Raw genomic sequence first — 19528 nt, 5'->3', positions numbered from 1 at the left:
TATAAATATAAAGGATTAAAATATTACAAAACATATTATTTTCTAGCCTACATAAATATGAAAAATCACTGCTTTTATGTCTTCTTCATCTCGGGAGGCTTTTTCAGTTCATTCATAACAATTTGCTTTTGTATGTTATTATTATTAGCTGTATTATTTATTATATCCATATTTATATTTGTTTTAATAAAAACAAGCTTAGATTTGCCCACCTGTCAGGTTTTAGACCATATGGGAACAGCATGTGTTTTAGGATATAACTCAGGTTTTTGAGCATATTTTGTTATTATTATTCATTTATTTGTTTGCTGGAAATTAGAACTGAATTTAGAAATAGTTTTGAAATGAATATTTGCGCTTAACAAACAGAATTATTTATTTATAGACTAATTGATGTCTGTGCGTAAAGGTTTCCCTATCCAAGAGCGAAAGTGAAAGTGATCCATTATCTCTCATTCTCACGCAGCAGATGCTCTGTTTAAGAGTTTTCTGTTAAAAAAACTGTCAACTGTTAACTGTTTGCTTGTGAAATGCAAATTTTTTCCACTTAGACTTACTTTGCGTCCCGTAAATAGCGAATGCGCTCTTGGCGCGACGCAGCTGGCTCTTAAAGGGACTGGGAGATGAGACTGTAATTGGTTTATTCTTAAAACACACCTATAACTCATAAAGAAAATAAACTCAACCCTTTTAGACCATGCGCCGAAGCGCAAGGCAGATTTCCCGTCCTTAAATTAGCAAAAACGCGTCCTGACACGCCCTGAAAGCATTTGCGCCCTGCGTTTTGCGCTTTGCATGGAAAGTCAAAATAGAGCCCAGAGTTATTATTTCCAGTCTTCGAAAAGCCTATGGGAAAATCCTATAGGGATTTTATAGAGGGAACCAGTTTTATGCTAGCAGCTGATTCGCCTACAAGGTGACGTCATAGTTCCACCACTATATAGGCATATGTGCAGTTTGCGTAGTTTACGCAGCCACCCCCCTGGGTCACAGATTTCGATGGTCACAGAATATGGTGTAACACCGTTTCCTCACTCAAAGCAACTGTGCCTGGAAACGAAACTAGTGCGATGCTCATGCACCTACAGTCCTTCAAGGGCTCGAGATTCTTTGTAAGCAGCAGCAGTTATTGTCGCTTGCGCTTGAACCATTCAAGTGAAAAAAACACAAAATCTAAATGAAGTAAATAAAGCATGCCAAAGTCAAATTTATGCATATAGAATACATTTTCCCAACAACAAAGCTGTGGCTTGTGAAAATGGAGGGCCCTATCATACACCCAGCGCAATGTGGCTCAAGGCGCGACACAATTGTTATTTGCTAGTTTCAGCTCACCGCAAGAGTCGTTTTGACATATTGCGCCAAGCTGTTTAAATAGCAATTGCATTTGCGCTCATATGTGCGCCCATAGGCGTTCTGGTCTAAAAAGGAAGGCGTTCTGAGGCACGTTGCTGGCGTGTTGCTATTTTGAGAAACTATTCTTTAGACCAGAACAAACCTGGTCTATTGTCCAGCGTTCGTTGTGCACCTCACTTACACACTGCTTAATACACACAAGATGTAGAGAAATACCCAAATATCTTTACATATGAAAAAGAATTCAAATATTAAGGATATATATAGGATATAATAAGGATATATATATATATGATATAAATATAAAGGATTAAAATATTACAAAGCATATTAATTTCTAGCCTACATAAATTTAAAAACCACTGCCTTCATGCCTTCGTCATCCTGGGAGGCTTTTGTATAATGTTATTATTATTATTAGCAGTATTATTTATTATATTTATATTTAGATTTGTTTTATTAAAAACAAGCTTAGATTTGTCCACCTGTCAGGTTTCAGACCATATGGAGCAAAGCATGTGTATTAGGATATAACTCAGTTTTTGACGACACTTGGTTAATATTGTTCATTTATTCGTTTGCTGGAAATTAGAACTGAATTTAAAAATAGTTTTGAAACAAATCTTTGCGCTTAACAAAGGAAATTAATTATTTATAGGCTAATTGATGTCCAATGTTTCTCTATCCACGAGAGCGAAAGTAAAACTAGATTATGAGATGCCTTATCTCTCATTCTCGCGCTGTAGATGCTCTGTTTAACTGTTTTCTTGCTAGTGAAATGCTCAGTTTTTCCACTTCCACTTACTTTACGTCATGTTAATAGCAAATGTGCCATGGCACGACGCAACTGACTCTTAAAGGGAATGGGAAATGAGACTCTAATTGGTTTGTTCTCAAAACACACCTATTACTCATTAAGAAAATAAACTCAACCCTTTTAGACCATGGGCCACGGCGCAAAGCGCCTTTTTCCATCATTAAATTAGCAAAAGTGGATTCTGACACGCCCTGAAAGCATTTGTGCCCTGCGCTTTGCGCATGAACTGTCAAAATAGAGCCCAGAGAGTGGCTAGTAACGGTGGAAAACTACTAGCCACAGTGGCTGGTGATAAAAAAAAGTTAATGTCAAGCCCTGAATGAAAGTAATTTCATGTGTATATCCATGAATTCTCAGTGTAAAAGGAAGTTATTTCACTTTAAAAGGAAGTAATTTCAACGTAAAAGTCTTTTGAGCATATATGAACAAGATCATTATTTGTCATGAACCAGGTTGTTGCAAAGCTTAGGAAACTGAAATAATGTGATTAATAAAGGAATTACATCTGTTGAATAATGAAAATAAATTATGCTAATCATATTAAAAAGCTAATGCTAATAAATGCTCCTGCAAATTATAAGGTTTATTAAGCAATAAAATGAATAGAAAGCTATTGGTTTTTAAATATAAGGTTGCATAAGTAATTATTTAGAATAAAATGTTTGTTTAATATTAGTTTTTTATGTTTGATTTATTATTGATGTCACCATTCATCATGCATTACGATACACACTTCTGTCCAGTAGGGGGCACGAATGGACTGAAGTGGGTTTCCTGTCACCAATAAACAGGCTAATGCACCAAAACACTGTATGCCAGCTGCCATAAAAACATAAGTAGCAGTTATTAAACACAAAAGTAGTGTCCAGAGGATATAAGTAGCTTATATATAGGGTTAACTTGACCAACATGATGAACAGAGACTTTAGTTTTCTTTCTGTATACGCTGAATAATTAACAATCAAAATGATAGGCTACCAAAATCTTGCAATTATGACATCCACATTGTAAAAACATATAAAATGCATGATAATTCTAATATTTATAAAAACAAAACAAGCAGGTATAGGCTACATTAACATTTGCAATAGAAAGAGAAGTTTAGTTTGAGTATATACCTGCAATACCTCACTAAAGAATCAATAGTTTTAAACATGTTGCATTTTCAGATTGATACCTCAGCTGTATATTGCTGTTTTACACACTGCATGGAAGGTCATTATCAAAAACCCATAATAGGGGCTCTTTACAACATTTTTAGATTCAAAATATATCATAAGACAAGATAATATATTATGATGGGCCATTGATTTTTTTGTCTGTAATCCTTACTGTATGTAGTGTTTTGAATTTGTATACATAAACTCACTTTAAATTACTGTAAGTACTGTACTGTTTTGACCAACCTAGACAATATATTCAAAATACACAAACAAACAAATAAATAAATAAATAAATAGACAAATAAATAAATAAATAAATAAATAAATAAATACATTGGAGCAGAGATCACTGTCTCATAATTTTTATTAATGGTCAAACATTCATTAAAATATACATTCAAAAAACAATGAATGTAACTGTAGTGGCTATTTTCTCTAAGGAGGCTCTCTCAGTGGTCAAGAAACAAAGTCTTACCCGGGATGTCTTTTACAAGTTTTATTCTTTATAAAGAAGATCACAGTCATACAGCAACAACAGTTTCTGCAGAGTGAGATACTAAAGCCAAGTGTGTTCACCCTTTTATCTAGTTTGTACTGCTTACGAGGTCAACTCCCAATAAGGCCTCATCTACAATTACGTCAGGCGTCTTCTGCTGTTTGTGCGATATGCTCATAACAACCACACATCCCTCTTAGGATAATGAAAAAGCTTTCACCTAAAGAAATATAGTTATCTATAAAAATGTACACATAGGTTTTATGATGAACATATGGAGAACACAGATACACACACATGTAATAATGAGTCTTAGACAAGTTTCTAACATATAAAGCTCATCTAAAAATGAATTTCCATTACAGTAACTTTATTTTCCATTTTATTAACTATAGTTTTTGCATAATGTGATTTTAATTTTGATCAGTCATTTATTAACATTTATTTATTAATTAACTATTTTGTCTCTTTTGTTGTCTCCTTTTATAGGGAAGTTTCTTAGAAAAGGGTAAGTTCAGATGTTTACTTAACAAAATTCTCATGAATGTGTCTGCTGTGCATGCATGATTGATTTTATACATAAGGAATATTTGGCGACTGGTTGAATTGGTTGTTGAATTATTTAATTCAATTTAATTTATTTAATTTCACATAATTTAACAAAGCCAGCAATTCGATTTATACTACAGTTCCCAGACCTAACTGTTAAAAGCCCATGTTCAGATTATTTATTTCAGACCTGTGTCAGGTTTTTGTTCTCAAACTGCTCCTGTGTGTAGCACTAGTTCCTCAAACATCTCATCCAAAACCTTCTGTTGTGTTTTCTCTTGTATGGATGAAGTGACTGAAATCATTCATAGTGATAAAGCGCTGTAATGCACTCACAACCTGCTGGAACTACTTTAGCTGTGTGTTTATATGAAAATAATTACACACTTTAGTATGTTCATCAGCCAATCAGAATCAAGCATTCAACTGCCCTGAAGTATAACTGCATATAACACACATTCAGCTGTTTATGGATCAATGTTAAATCAGTAGTTTTGTTTTCTAATACAGATCTACACACAGTCAAAGGAACTGCCCTCGAAGCTTTCAGCATGAGGTGATATACTAATATTATATATCAGATGATCAGCTGGATTAGTGTTGCCATCAGTGTGGCGTTCAGATGTGCAGCTGACAAATAACAATACTTTATTTTGTCCACAGAGCACAACAGAGGATCATGAAATGGAGACTTTACCCACACGTCTTTGAATGCAAAAAGACTTAAACTATTTTGGTCTTTACACTCTGCAAAAATGTGTTCCTCATGTGTATGAACTACAAAATGAGACTTAATGAACCATTTGAATTAGTTTATATATATATATATATATATATATATATATATATATATATATATATATATATATATATATATATATATATAAACTAATATATATATATATAAATTTGATTTATTTAAAAAAAACTAATACAAATGGTTCATTAAGTCTCTTTTTATAGTTGTTACTTATATGACCATAAACTGACAGATGTACAGCTTTTTATACAACTGGATTGTTATAAAAATGTGAATTTATTTATTTTTGAGTGTTTCAGAATTTCTGTTTTATTTATGCGCCTTTTATTCTGATGGTAACCATCATATTTTCTGTTATTGTAAATGGTGGTAGTTTCTATTCTAGTGCTTGCAATGTTAGTGGAATGTTAGTGGTTGTAGGTTGCAACAAATTTTTATCTGAACTTAAATATTATGATCTTATTTAAATCCTTAAAGCTCTTGCACATTAAACTGCGAAAGTGCCTTTTTTGCTTAGAGATTTTGACTTGTTGGGATAGTAAAATAATCTTATTCCAAAGCAAAAGCTTTGGCCGACGTCCTGACTCTCTGTGGTCATTTAAAATCCCATGGCACTTCTCATGAAGAGTAGAAGTGTAACCTTGATGTCCTGGCCAAACTCCCTCCATCGGCCCTTACTGATCATGGCCTTAGTCATCCCCATCCACTGAATTGGCTCTATCACTGTCTCTCCTCCACCTATAGCTGGCCTGTAGTGAGCACACTGGGGATGTGGTCATGTGGCTGCTGCTGCATCATCCAGGTGGAGCTGGTGAGACAAAGCAACCGTTTGTTGGAAAACAACATTTGTTGTCATAGCTAAAAATTTATATGAGCCATCATATCATTAAATGTGGAGGGGGGCATAAGATATTTTCCAAAAGAAAAGGGGGTCTCAGGGAAAAAAAAAAAGGTTGGGAACCACTGATGTAAGGGACTGCAAACCTGCAAGTGAACTGTAAAAATATTTTATTTGAGATTTTGTCATTATTTTTACAAGGATATTGTGAGGCAAGTTTAATCCAAAGATGCATTGACGGTGTATGTTGCTGAGTTTGGTGCCAACACAGAAAGTTCGACTTAATATCTGATTTTTTGTGATATTTAATGTCACAATTGTATATCTAGCCTTTACAAGCATGCATGCATATTCATTGTGTTGCTTATGGCTCTTTTAATTGCAGTAGATTTATTGGCAATGCTTTGGTTATTGTCTGATTATTTTCCTGTGGGATACAGTGCTAAAGTTATCAAGCTGGTGTGTTTGGTGTACAGCTTTATGCGTCTACAGTAACGTTACAGTTAAAAAGCATCTGAATCGCCCCACTCCTTGTGTCATTTTGAAACAGAAACCTAAACCGATGTTGGAAAGCGTTCATCGTGCCGCATCGCGGAGCATCTCTGTCCGTCAGCAGCAGTGATATTTCCAGTCATTTAGAGATGCTCGTTTTGTTTAATTTCACATATCTAAAGATGCATCAGCCGAAGATTGTTTTGATGTCAGTAATTCTGAAGATCGTTGATGGTACGTAAAGGATATTTCTTGCATAAATATACAAGTGCTAATGTTGAGTTGTGGTGAGATGTCATCTTTTGCTCATTGCTAATCGTGTTGAAAGATGCATATTTCGGTGAAAATGGCGCCTTCATTTACTGTGCGAGCTTTTTTGCATTATCATCTTGGATCATGATATGGGAAGCATCTTCTGACATGGCTGTTATAAAAAAATACACACTGCGTCATTTAGTTTGGGCTAAAACCAACTCCCTTTCCACACCATGTCTTTGGTGATGAAACAAAAATATTTGATAAAAATTTATATTTTTGCTGAAAACTTTATTACTGCCAAATCATTTTAATTGTAGGGTGAATTTGGCTGATCTGGGACATTGGGTAATATGGGACACCTAAGCTTCTGTGTGTTTATTTCTGTTCTAACAAAATTCAGGCAACAGGACTTTTATTATGAATTTAGCATGGACTTCATGTGTGTAAATTCACATGACTTCATTGCGGTGTTCCATAGAGGGAGGCCGGGCACTTGTCAATCTTTTTTTTTTTTTTTTAATGTATTTTCTGAACATTTCCTGTCAAATACATGACATTTCTTACAACATTACATATTTTAGCATAACGCGTGACAAAAGAAAGAAAAATAAAACAAATAACAGGATATACATAATATTACCATAGAGAAGAGGAGTTAAAGTATATTCTTAGTTCTGGTCGCTTTACGAGTTGAAAGTCCTTTAAGAGTTTCAAAATAAATTTTTAAATCAGCCTTAAAATAAAAGATGTTAGGCTTCCTTCCTTTATCGGGCACTTGTCAATCAGGAAGCTCTCATCAAAATTGGATGACAAGGTCAGTGACATAGGATTCTGACCAGATTAATGTTAAGGATATAAACCTGTCATAAATAAGACAAGGTTCCCAATTGTTATTAAATTATGTTTGTGATCTATTCAGATAACAAAATATGTATTAAAGTGTTGAAAATGTTTTTTAGATTTGTTTTCTTTTAAACATTTTTGTTGTCCCACATTATCAATCATATTTGGGACAGTATGATTTGGGTAATCTGGGACAGTCCTTTAATTGGGAGAAAAATGCATTTAGAGACTTTGTAAATTTATTGACTACAAAGATGGAATGTACAATGTTCTGTACACACACACACACACACACACACACACACCCCTTGCACAGTCTTTCTCTTTCTCTCTCTCACACACACACACAAACTTTTTTAAAATTGGTAAAATTGAGTTTGGCATGCATAAATATGGCAAATATATACTTTTTCAGCCCAAATACATTATGTCCCAGATTACGAAGTGACCTGTCCCAGATTATCAAATTCAGGTAGAATTTTTGTTTTTGAAAAAAATACTAATAGGTGTGGCATGGCTCTTCTCAGTATAATATCTATATTATGTTTTCTTAGGTGGTTAGAAAACATCTTAGAGATTTCAGAAAAGTCTCATATGTGGTTCTAATTAGTTAGACAGACATTGAAATAGAGAGCTGAAGTCAAAATTGCAAAAAGTGTCCCAGAGATTACCTGAATTCACCCTAGGTTTAAAAAAATGGGTGTATTTATTATTTGAATTGGCAATTAATTTTGAACTTCAACTTTAGTTTAAGGATTTTTTTAACATTAAATATAAATACATTTGATTTAATATATTGAGGTTTTGAAATGACTAAGCAGTTTGCATTTATGGTGGCGACCAGGGGTTTGAAAATGAGTGTAGGACCTTGGAATGATCACTAGGTGGCATTGCAAGTGTGTTGTTATATGTGTCATATGGGTTAATGTCGTGTGGGTGAATTTAATCCTTAAACTATTTATTGATTAAAATAGGTGTTTCGTCACATAACATGTATATGATGAAATATTATCTAAAAAAGATACATTTGAATTCAAATAAGTAATTAAAAATAATATCAATAATAATAATAATTCATTCATTTTCTTTTCGCTTAGTCCCTTTATTAATCCGGGGTTGCCACATTGGAATGAACCACCAACTTATCCAGCACATGTTTTATGTAGCGGATGCCCTTCCAGCTGCAACCCATCTCTGGGAAACATCCATACACACTCGTTCACACTCATACAGTGGACAATATTGAGCCTACCTAATTCACCTGTACCACATGCCTTTGGACTTGTGAGGGAAACCAGAGCACCCATGCAGAGCATGCAGCAGGAGAACATGCAAACTTCACACAGAAACTCCAACTGACCCAGCCGAGGCTTGAACCAGTGTCCTTCTTGCTGTGAGGCGACAGCACTACCTACTGCACCACTGCGTCACCCAATAATAATAATAATAATAATTGTATTTATTTTCCCAGTTATGGGTTGCAGCTGGAAGGGCATCCTCTGCCTAAAACATATGCTGTATAAATTGACGGTTCAATCCACTGTGGCGACCCAGATTAATAAAAGGACTAAGCTGAAAAGAGAATGAATAAATGAATAATAATAATAATAATAAAGACAAACAACAAAATTTCATCTAAATTGTATCTGTTTTGTGTTTCTCTTGATTTTTCATGTTTTTTATAATTGTATTTAATATTATCCCCCAACAAAGTAATTCGGGTGTATTTTTTTTTTTTTTTGCACTATGATTTGAAGTTTTGTGATTAGTTCCAGTTTTGGATTTGGTACTGAGTAATCCAATGTATACAGTATGTACTAATATATTGATGCATTCATTCAATAAAAAATATTTATTTAAAACAGAAGTTTTAGGGGTGAACTCATTTATGCTGAGCTCTGTATATACAGGTGTATCTCAATAAATCAGTACAGCATTAAAACGTTGATTTATTTCAGTAATTCAATTCAAAAAGTGAAACTCATATATTATATAGATTCAGTACACAGACTGATATACTGTAGTTCAAGTATGTATTTCCGTTTCAATGGTTATGGCTTGCAGCTAATGAAAACCCAGAATTCAGTATCTTGGAATGTTATATAGAATATTGACAGAAATAATTTTTAAAACAGAAATGTTGCACCAGGGCGACGCGGTGGCACAGTGGGTGGCACGTTCACCTCACAACAAGAAGATCACTGGTTGGAGCCTCGGCTGGGTTAGTTGGCATTTCTGTGTGGAGTTTGCATGTTCTCCTTGTGTAGTCATGGGCCTGCTATAATAAATATCACTGTATCATGGTATTGTGCTCACTGTTCAAAAAATTATTTTTACATGTTTGGGTAAAAAACAAACACTTTTTCCCCTTTGAAAATAATTTATTTTATTTTTTAAAAGATTTATAATAGTGTTGAACAGTAAACATGACAGGCTGAATAATTAAAATAAGTCATTGACTTCTGCTGTCTTCATTAGCTTTAAAAACAGTGCTTTCTTTACAATTCTAAACAGCATCTTTGGATATTTTGTCAGCTGAAGATACTGTTGTCTTAAAAAACTAAAAATAAGAGAGAAATCCTACTCATACCTTTGGAACGGTATTACAGAAAATGTTGGCGATTTTAAAACCTTGACTTTACTAAACAGCGTTATACCTTGAAAACAGTTATCATCCCATGCCAACACTGGGCGTGGGTTTCCTTCGGGTGCAGCGGTTTTCCCTACAAGTCCAAAGATGTGGTACAGCTGAATTGGGTAAGCTAAATAAACTATAGTGTATGGGTATGTGTGAATAAATGTGTATGGATGTTTGCCATTGATGGGTTGTGGCTGGAAAGGCATCCGCTGTGTAAAACGTGCTGGATAAGTTGGCGGTTCACTCAGGTGTGGCAACTCCAGATTAAAAAAGAAACTAAGCCGAAAAGAAAATGAATGATTGCATGAATGTTGGACCACTGAAAAATACTAAAATCATAACAAATGTCTGAGAGTTGTCGTTACAGAAAAGAAGACATTATAAAGAATGTTAGAAACCAATAGCTGCTGACTTTCATAGTATTTTTCGTCCTTCTATTAACGTCAATGTCTACCAATTTCCACCATTTTTAAAAATATCTGCTTTTGTGTTTCATAGATGAATAAAGAATCTCATAAATATTTTTGGGATTAATTGAGGTGAACTGTGCCATTATGGCATGGATAAGATAGGATAAGATAGACTTTATTTTCCCAGAGAGGAAATTTGTCTTGGGCAAAAAGACAATAAGGTCAGCAAGGTGTCATTATGAGCACAATTGTGAAGGATGTTATCTGAAATGTGACACATTAACCTTTAGTGAAATTATTCCTCTGCAATCTTTTACTACTGATAATACATTCAGTGAATATAGAAAATGATTACAGTTTCCAATATTTTCTAATCCATTCACTCGTTTTCCTTCAGCTTAGTCTCTTATTTATCTGGGGTTGCCACAGCGGAATTACCCACCAACTATTCCAGTATGTGTTTTACACAGCGCATGCCCTTCCTGCTGCAACTCAGTTCTGGGAAACACCCAAACACACACACTCATACACTATGGACAATTTAGTTAATCCAATCCACTTAGCGGAAACCAAAGCACCCGGAGGAAGACCACAAAAACATGGGGAGAACAGGAAAACTCCACACAGAAATGCCAACTGGCTTAGCCGGGATTCAAACCAGCGACCTTCTTACTGTGAGGCGTCCGTGCTAACCACTGAGCCACCATGCTGCCTCTATGTGCTAATTATTTATCCTTTTTATAGTCTATTGTATGCATGCAATGATCAGTGCATCATTTTATTTCTCTCTCTACTTACAGGGTTAGTTGTTCGTGGCCCCTCTGCTCCTCTGTCTGCTCCTCTGGGATCTTCAGTGGTTTTGCCCTGTTATGTTGATGAAGCTTTACCAGTGGAGGATCTGGAGGTGGAATGGAGAAGAGCAGACTCAGAGACTCTGATTCATCTGTATCAAGATGGTGAAAGTCGAGCAGAGGTCCAGCAGCAGGATTATCATGATAGAGCTCATTTCTTTACTGAGGAGATTCAACATGGAAACTTCTCCCTCCGCCTGGACAATCTGACAGCTCAAGATGAAGGAGAATACAGGTGTAGAGTTCACAGTCAGCAGGATTCTGGAGAAACCGTGGCTGAGATAAAAAACATTGGTAAGAAGAGTCACTTTTTCTAATCTAAATCAGATTACATTGTGAAATTAACCAATTTTATTCCTTCAGAGCGTTTGCTGGTGTCAGGCCCAGAAAAGTTAGTTTCTGCATATGTTGATGGGGACGTGACTCTGAACTGCTCTGTAGACTCTCACATCACACCTGAACACATTGAAGAGGTTTCATGGAGGAAAACAGATAAAGATGGAGATATTACAGTTCTGCTTTACCAGAAAAATAAGACTGTATCAGAGGCAACACATGAGGAATTCAGAGGCAGAGTTGAGTTCTTCACTGCTGAAATCCCCAAAGGAAACTTCTCTCTCAGACTGAAGAGTGTCAGAACTGAGGATAAAGGAGTTTACATGTGTCAAGTGTTTGCTGGAGTTTTATCAGCCAATGCTACTGTACAGCTGGAGAGACTGGGTGAGTCACATGTAAATGTACATTTGCCATAATAAAGCTTGCATGAGTCCGATGAGTTTTTTTTCCTTTATTTTCTGGCATGTCATACATTGCTTCATTATTTAGTAGTTTCTGGCCATTTTTGTACTCTACTTCCATTTTAAATACTTAAGGTTTGTACTTATACTTGTTATGTGTACCAATAATATTGAATTGTGCACCTTTTTTTGTTCAGTAATGGATGTCTGTGTTTCTCAGGTTTCTCTGCTTTACACACAATGACGGTGATTCTCTGTATTTCTGCATCTGGATCTGCTCTTCTGCTCTGCTTTCTAATATACTCACCTGATAAAGGTATGTCTTTAACTAAAAAAATGTTCTTGTCAGCTGTAATACATTTTTTCTGTATATGATTTTTTTAGCTGCAGGGTTCACACAACAGGTCAGATATTTACTTTGAAATAGCCCGCTTATATATTTTATGTTTAGATATTTTAGTCTTATGTAAATTAGGAACAAATATCTCTTAACATTTTTGTCTTGCCCTAAGAGTCATGATACAGTGTTGGATTTGGAAAGTACAGTATCAATAATAAACAATCAATTAGTGGAGCATCTTCAGTAGGGTTGGGCCGATAGAGGATGCCATCGTCCATTGCCGATGGCCGATGGCCGACAGACACCACGATGCTGAGCTGGCATCGTGATCCTCCGTGTGATTCTCCGCCCCGCCCCCCGTTGCAAATCGGGCACTTGTCTTTTGTAATTTGTCATGAAACTTTTTTTTTTGAGGAGGTAAACAAATCATTAAAAAAATGTAAAAAATAATCATAAGTTGAGTAAATTTTTATTTATTTATTTTTTTGTAAAAAGCTAACACACAAACATGTTTTACCATCTGAGATTAACATCTTATTTTTCAGGATTATTTTTCCAGGAAACACATGATGGTTTTTGTAGTGTGGGGTCTTCTGTGGTCTTGCCATGTTGATCAAAAATTAGTAAAGAATAAACTGAAGGTGGAAGGAAAAAGAAAAACATCCTGGTTTATCTGTATGAGAGTGTCAGATAAACAGCACAGAGATAATTAAAAACAGAGCTCCCCTTTTCTGAACATGTTCCTTTTTTTCCAAAAGAAAATACATATACAAATACAACACAACAAATACAATACAAACTTACATAAATTCTTATACAGACAGAAACTTACAGATCTTGCATATGCTTTGTATTTTCAATAACAACTCTAAACAATAAAACATAGGGAGCTACTAATCCTTTAGAAGATTTCCTTTAAAAAAAGGTATATATTTAGACACATAATATTAAATTTAAAACTTACAAATTATGACAAATCTAGGCATAGGGCATGTCAATCATAGGGCAATTCAATCAGTGTTCTTAAAAAAGAGTTTTTCTATTAATTATAGTGTGCATTGTATCAATCCATTCTTTAACTATAGTTGACTCTAAATTGTAATCATTTATTTGTAATTAGTTTTTACTAGCTGCCAGAAGAATAAATAACAGTTTCTTGTCTTTATTCATCTATTTAAATTGATATGACCTAAATATAAAGATTCACAAGTGAATGCAAACTTTACCTCAATTATGGAATCTAAATGTATTTTAATCGCTTTCTAGTATGGGGTTCATTTCTGGCAATCCCAAAAACATGATAGGGATTAGCTACTTTTTCCCTACACATTCTCCAGCAGCTAGTGCCTTTTAATCTTTGTATTTTCTGTGATGGTGTGATGAAAGACTTTAAAACATTTTTTTCAACAGAATTCTCTCCACATGGCTGAGCTGTTGCATTTCCATTGAGTTTTACAAATATTCCCCCAATCTTCATCTGAGATATTCAGATTTCCCTCCATTTTTCCATTTATATCTAACATATAGTGTTTTGTTTGGTACAGATTCGTAAAATCCCTTATATAATTTTGAAATGATCTTATTACATGATTGGGCCTTGCCCAATGATAGAAACAATTTTAGTATCCCTGCATCTGCAAGTACATTTTTTTTCTGATTTAAATAATACAATCAGTATAATGTCTTATTTGAAGGTAACTATAGAAGTCCCTTTGATTAAGCCCATATTTTTCCTTTAGAAATTAAACATTTTGGTTTATACCCTCTCCAAAAGAATGTTAGAAATATCTGACTTAGTATTCAATATCTGTCATTTATTTGTTTAAGGATGAAATCAGTATGGAAGGCACACCATCTTAATATTCTTGATGCATCTTCCAAACAACATATTTTCTTTGTTTGATGCCAGATTTTAAAAAGTAGATTAATCCATGGGTTTGCTTCTTTATTAATTTTGCTTCTTAGTTTGCTGTCTGCAATTAGGGCCGATAAACGTAATTCCTCCATCAACCTTTTCTCTATTTCGATTCATTTTACTGAATATGTAGGACTACTCCAGCAGACTAGTGGCTTTAATTGAGCTGCTTAATAGTATTGTTGCATGCATGGGAGACCTATCCCACCTTTTTCCTTGTTTAATTGCAGTGTTTTAAATCTTACTCTGAGTTTTTTTCCCCTGCTATAGAAATCTATATATTCATTTATTCCATTCACTGAACTGTTGATTTGATATTTCTACTGGAAGTGTTTGAAACCGATTCAATAATTTTGGTAGGTAACCCTTCACACTGAATCTACTTTTGAACTTAGACTGTAATCTAATTTCAATTTTTTTGCTCAGGGGACCATAATTTAAAGGGCACCTATGGTGAAAAATCTACTTTTCAATTTGTTTGGACAGACATGTGTGTAAGTATAGAGTATAGACTGTCATATTGGGGTGATGTAAACACAACCAGACCTTTTTTTCAATTTAACAACATATAAATGGTGGACCAATTGGATCGGTTTTCAAACCAATCGCAACTTGACGTAGGAGTGCGATTCCCCCGTCCACAAATATTAATTGAGAGGTGCACAATACCACATTCTTAGTTTGTTGTTTCACGTCCGCCATTTTTAGCATGTGAGTCAAAGTGATGTCACCAAAGGAACACCCTTGCTCTGTTTTTGGATGTAAGGCTTATTGGGCTCAACACAGGAGCCTTCATCGTCTTCCTGCAATGAGCAACAGAGATTTTACATAATGCGCCCATTTGCGCTGAACACACAGTAAATGCAACGTATCAAGATTCGGGCCATTAAAAACAGCTGATCCACAGAGTCTTTTATCACTCTTTCTGAAAACACTCGATTGATCTCGGCGGGCGGATCAACATTCCCCACATGATTGCTCTCATCGGCGCCATTATTTGTAACTTTAGGTGGGTTTGCAAACCTGTGTACTTTTCATTGCGTCTTCCTTAAACTTCAGCAGGTCGCACACCAGAAGTGCCACGCCACGCAACGCCATGCATTTTAGAATTCTAAACATAGGTTTCAATCTGGGAACACACACCAGCGCGGCAAGTCTGTGGCACCCAGCCCAACACTGTTCATATTTCAGATATCTATAGTATCCAATAATTTTTCAATTAGATGCAGATGTTTTTCACCTGTACCGCATGTTTTTGGACTGTAGGGAAAACCGCAGAGTAAAAAAAAAAAATCTATGTTGAGTGGGGATGAGAGTGTATAATCACAGACCCTAGGATTTAATTCTCTTCATACAATTAAAATTCCTATCTCTTATAATAGGCAATTTAACTTTTTGGTTAGTGGCTTTAAATCCAAGCAATCCAACTTATGTATGCTAAAGTTACCTCCGCATATTAGAAATCCTTGGACATTACCCACATAGCAAAATTTCTCTGGCCCAACTCTGGCCCACATAATCAGGTTTTGCTTGGCCCACATGCCGCAGTGAATTACGGTACATGACTGGACCAAATCTGGCTTCCAGACAAGGGCCAAACACAGACCATATCTGGGCCAAGTCTCAGCCAAGTTAATAACTCATAGCTGGGCCTGAACTGGGCCAGATAGGTTGATGTGTCACGATTACAATGAAATTGATAAACCCATGGAGTGATGCGCTTTAGACACACTATGGGCACGCTTTTTCTCAAAGTGACCTGATTGGTAGAATTTTTTTTCTTTACTCAAAAATGATTTTAGTGTATTTTAAATGTGGGTCAAGACTGGCCAAACTCACATGGCCCACTTATCAAATTTTTAGATCTAGGCCAAATACTACGTTTTTCATCTGGCCCAAATCTTGTGTGCCGCCTTAAAAACGGTGCCACCTCTGCCAAACCCGGGCCATGTTTGGCCCACATGCTGTATGCCAGTGCCGGATGAATGCCTGCTGTGCCAGCTTTTTGCCAAATCTGGGCCAGAATTCTTTGCTACTAGGGTAGTAACAATTAGGTCGAATACTTCACAATAAAAATTCCACTCAGAACCAGGGAAAGCATAGACTTTTAAAAAACTTGTCAAATTCCCCTCTATTTTACCTTTTATCAATACAAATCTCCGTTAATTATCTTTTATGTCTACTATATGTTGTTCATAATTCAACATTTTGGATCTAGGTATGGCCACCTCGCTTTCATGTACAGATTTAAGTGAGTAAAATGCAAAGTATACCTCTTTAAAATCATTTAAAAGTAATACTAAATTAAAGTAATACTATACTAAAGTAATACTTAGTACTAAACTAAAAGTATCTTAACACATAGCTTACCCTTGAACAAAATAGACCAAAACAAAACAACAAACAATATTAACCTTAAGAACTCCATTAAGTGTACTTCCATGACTCAAGTCATCACTATGGCTACACTCCAAGGGAAAAGTATTATAAGTCTACAGTAGGGGCCCTTGTGGGTGGCAGAAAAACAAATAAACATTCAAGCTACGCATAGAACATGTCCCGACATTTTAAAATTGGGCTCTTATTTTGACTAGATTTTTCAAACGAGATGTAGACGTTGCGGCTCTTGGTCTTTCAGTCTGGTGAAGAGTGATTCCTTTCTGCAGTAATTTCACATCCTGACCATTACAATCCAGTGTTAAAGTTACGTTCACAAGTGGATTACGATGGCTGGGCTCTCACATTTCTCTGGAAAGGCTGTAGTTTCTTCATAAATGTTGGTCCCTTTCTCTGTTAAGTGTTGTGTTTGCCTGTGATTCGAGTATTTCTCTGCCATGACATTCATTGAATCTGTTCAATGCGCGTGTTCGGCTGGCTAATAGGCTGCACCTGGAATCCTCTTTTGGACATGTCATGTGTTGCCTCCTTAACCAGATTGTAAATCTTCACTCCCTCCTAATTTAGTACCTTCAGACAGGCGGGATAAAGTGTTTTAAATTTCACTTCTTTCACTTTCACTTCTGCCTTTCAAACCATTTACCTCTTTATATTCGCTTCTCATCTGCAGTACTTCTGGGGCGTAATCGTTGTCAGAGCTGATCTGTTTTCCTTGCCAAGAAATCCCTCTTTTTTTGCCAAGCTTGTTGACGACTTCGTTCGTTGGTAGTGAAACTTAAAAAATTAAGTGCGTCGGCCGGTGGCTACCCTATTGAAAAAACAGCTTAAAGCAGCCTAAGCTGGCAACTTATTAGCTGGTCTTAGTTGGTCAGGTTGGTCTTAGCTTGTTTTAGCAGGTTAAGCTAGTCTAAGCTGGTTTTAGCTGGTCAGGCTGTTTTTTTTAAAGGAGTGGCATCCACTTTTTAGCTGGTCTTAGTTGGTCAGGTTGGTCTTAACTGGTTTTAGCCGGTCAAGCTGGTCTTAGCTGGTTTTAGCTGGTCAAGCTAGCCTTAGCTGGTTTTAGCTGGTCAGATTGGTTTTTTTAAGGAGTGGCTTCCACTTTTTAGCTGGTCTTAGTTGGTCAGGTTGGTCTTAACTGGTTTTAGTCGGTCAAGCTGGTCTTAGCTGGTTTTAGCTGGTCAAGCTAGCCTTAGCTGGTTTTAGCTGGTCAGATTGGTTTTTTTAAGGAGTGGCTTCCACTTTTTAGCTGGTCTTAGTTGGTCAGGTTGGTCTTAACTGGTTTTAGCCGGTCAAGCTGGTCTTAGCTGGTTTTAGCTGGTCAAGCTAGCCTTAGCTGGTTTTAGCTGGTCAGATTTTTTTTTTTAAGGAGTGGCTTCCACTTTTTAGCTGGTCTTAGTTGGTCAGGTTGGTCTTAACTGGTTTTAGTCTGTCAAGCTGGTCTTAGCTGGTTTTAGCTGGTCAAGCTAGCCTTAGCTGGTTTTAGCTGGTCAGGTTGTTGTTTTAAGGAGTGGCTTCCACTTATTAGCTGGTCTTTGTTGGTCAGGTTGGTCTTAACTGGTTTTAGTCGGTCAAACTGGTCTTAGCTGGTTTTAGCTGGTCAAGCTGGTTTTAGCTAGTAAGGCTGGTTTTAGAGGGGTTTTGGCAACTTTTTAGCTGGTCTTAGTTGGTCAGGTTGGTCTTAGCTGGTCAAGCTGGTCTTAGCTAGTTTAAGCTGGTCAGGCTGGTTTTAGAGGGGGTTTGGCCACTTTTAAGCAGGTCTTAGTTGGTCAGGTTGGTCTTAGCTGAGTGCTCTAAGCGTGTTCAATTTGAAGTGGCGTGTCTGGTAGATCTCAGAAGAGGTTCTAGAAATTCAGTCATCGTTGTTAAATCTTTATCTGCCCCTTGGGGTACTCCATAAAGTCTAACATTGTTGCGTCTGGAATAATCCTCTGCATCCATGAGTTTCTCTTGCATTCTGGTGTGCAGCTTCAGTAGGCCTGTAAGTACTTTTTCTGCGTTTTGAATTCTCTCTTCTGCTGTCACAATTTGGCCTTCTACCTCTTCAAATCTAGTGTTGGTGTTCAAAATTTCTGCTTTAATTTCTTCAAGCTGAGTTTTGTTGTCACGACAAAAGTGCCTTACATCCTTCAAAATGAGACCTAATTCCACCGTTTCTCTGGTGTGAACCCCTGGATCTCCTTCATGAGCACCTGTTTGCATGTCGTAAAGAGAGGCCATACCGTATCATCACCGAACCATTTCAGTAGATTGTGTATCCTTTTTAGTTTTACACAGTGTCGATCTTTTTCCCCTTCTATTTTAATGTATGCACTACTTAAATCATTAATTTTATGATTTTAGGGGGTTTTAAAGTATCTGTGTGTCGGGAGCGCTGGTTCTATTCTGCCATCTTGTCGATTTCCAACCTGGAAGCCTACTGAATATTTTCAATGTGGAAACATCTCTCTTCTTTGGACAATCTGAGAGCTAAAGATGCTGGAAAATACAGATGTATAGTTTACAGTGACCAAGAGTGCGTGCATTCAGAGGTGACATTGACACCAGGTAAGAAGATGGATAAACAACAGATATAGGGCTGGACTTTTTTGTCAGTCGGAAATTAACTAGATTGTTAGATCACTGCGGTTTGCTCTTGCTGCAGTGTTAGTGACAGGGTGATTTGTTAAAA

At 36.1% G+C, this 19528-nt stretch overlaps 2 protein-coding genes and 2 long non-coding RNA genes across 25 annotated transcripts in view; 3 read left to right on the top strand and 1 right to left on the bottom strand.

The window, feature by feature from the left end:
- LOC141381140 (uncharacterized) overlaps nt 1-19528 on the bottom strand; it is a 686936-nt gene that overhangs the window by 169013 nt on the left and 498395 nt on the right. The gene's annotated exons all lie outside the window — the stretch shown is intronic.
- Nucleotides 1-19528, top strand: part of si:ch211-190o19.1 — a 491573-nt gene that overhangs the window by 403875 nt on the left and 68170 nt on the right. The window lies entirely within an intron of this gene.
- LOC147845512 (uncharacterized) lies at nt 3972-5172 on the top strand. The gene is made up of 3 exons (XR_015481537.2): nt 3972-4340; nt 4892-4937; nt 5045-5172. It is a non-coding gene; the product is annotated as an uncharacterized LOC147845512 (long non-coding RNA).
- The window catches only part of LOC108179099 (CD276 antigen homolog), a 56573-nt gene continuing 43580 nt past the window's right edge, over nt 6536-19528 (top strand). For 21 of the 22 annotated variants that reach the window (XR_015480395.1, XR_015480392.1, XR_015480393.1 and 18 more), the window contains exons 1-4: nt 6536-6705; nt 11421-11765; nt 11835-12191; nt 12429-12524. Coding sequence is in view for 5 of the 22 variants with exons in the window: in XM_087243916.1 (XP_087100042.1) it covers nt 6621-6705; nt 11421-11765; nt 11835-12191; nt 12429-12524 (883 nt within the window). In the remaining 17 variants the exon portion in view is untranslated. Of the gene's footprint in view, nt 6706-11420; nt 11766-11834; nt 12192-12428; nt 12525-19204; nt 19405-19528 lie in introns of those variants that run through there. The other variant, XR_015480408.1, reaches the window with a different exon arrangement.

This window comes from Danio rerio, chromosome 3 (assembly GCF_052040795.2).
Source record: "Danio rerio strain M-AB ecotype USA chromosome 3, GRCz13ab, whole genome shotgun sequence".
NCBI lineage: Eukaryota > Metazoa > Chordata > Actinopteri > Cypriniformes > Danionidae > Danio > Danio rerio.
The sequence above is the reverse complement of the archived record's forward strand: the minus strand, read 5'-3'. Positions and strand labels throughout refer to the sequence as shown.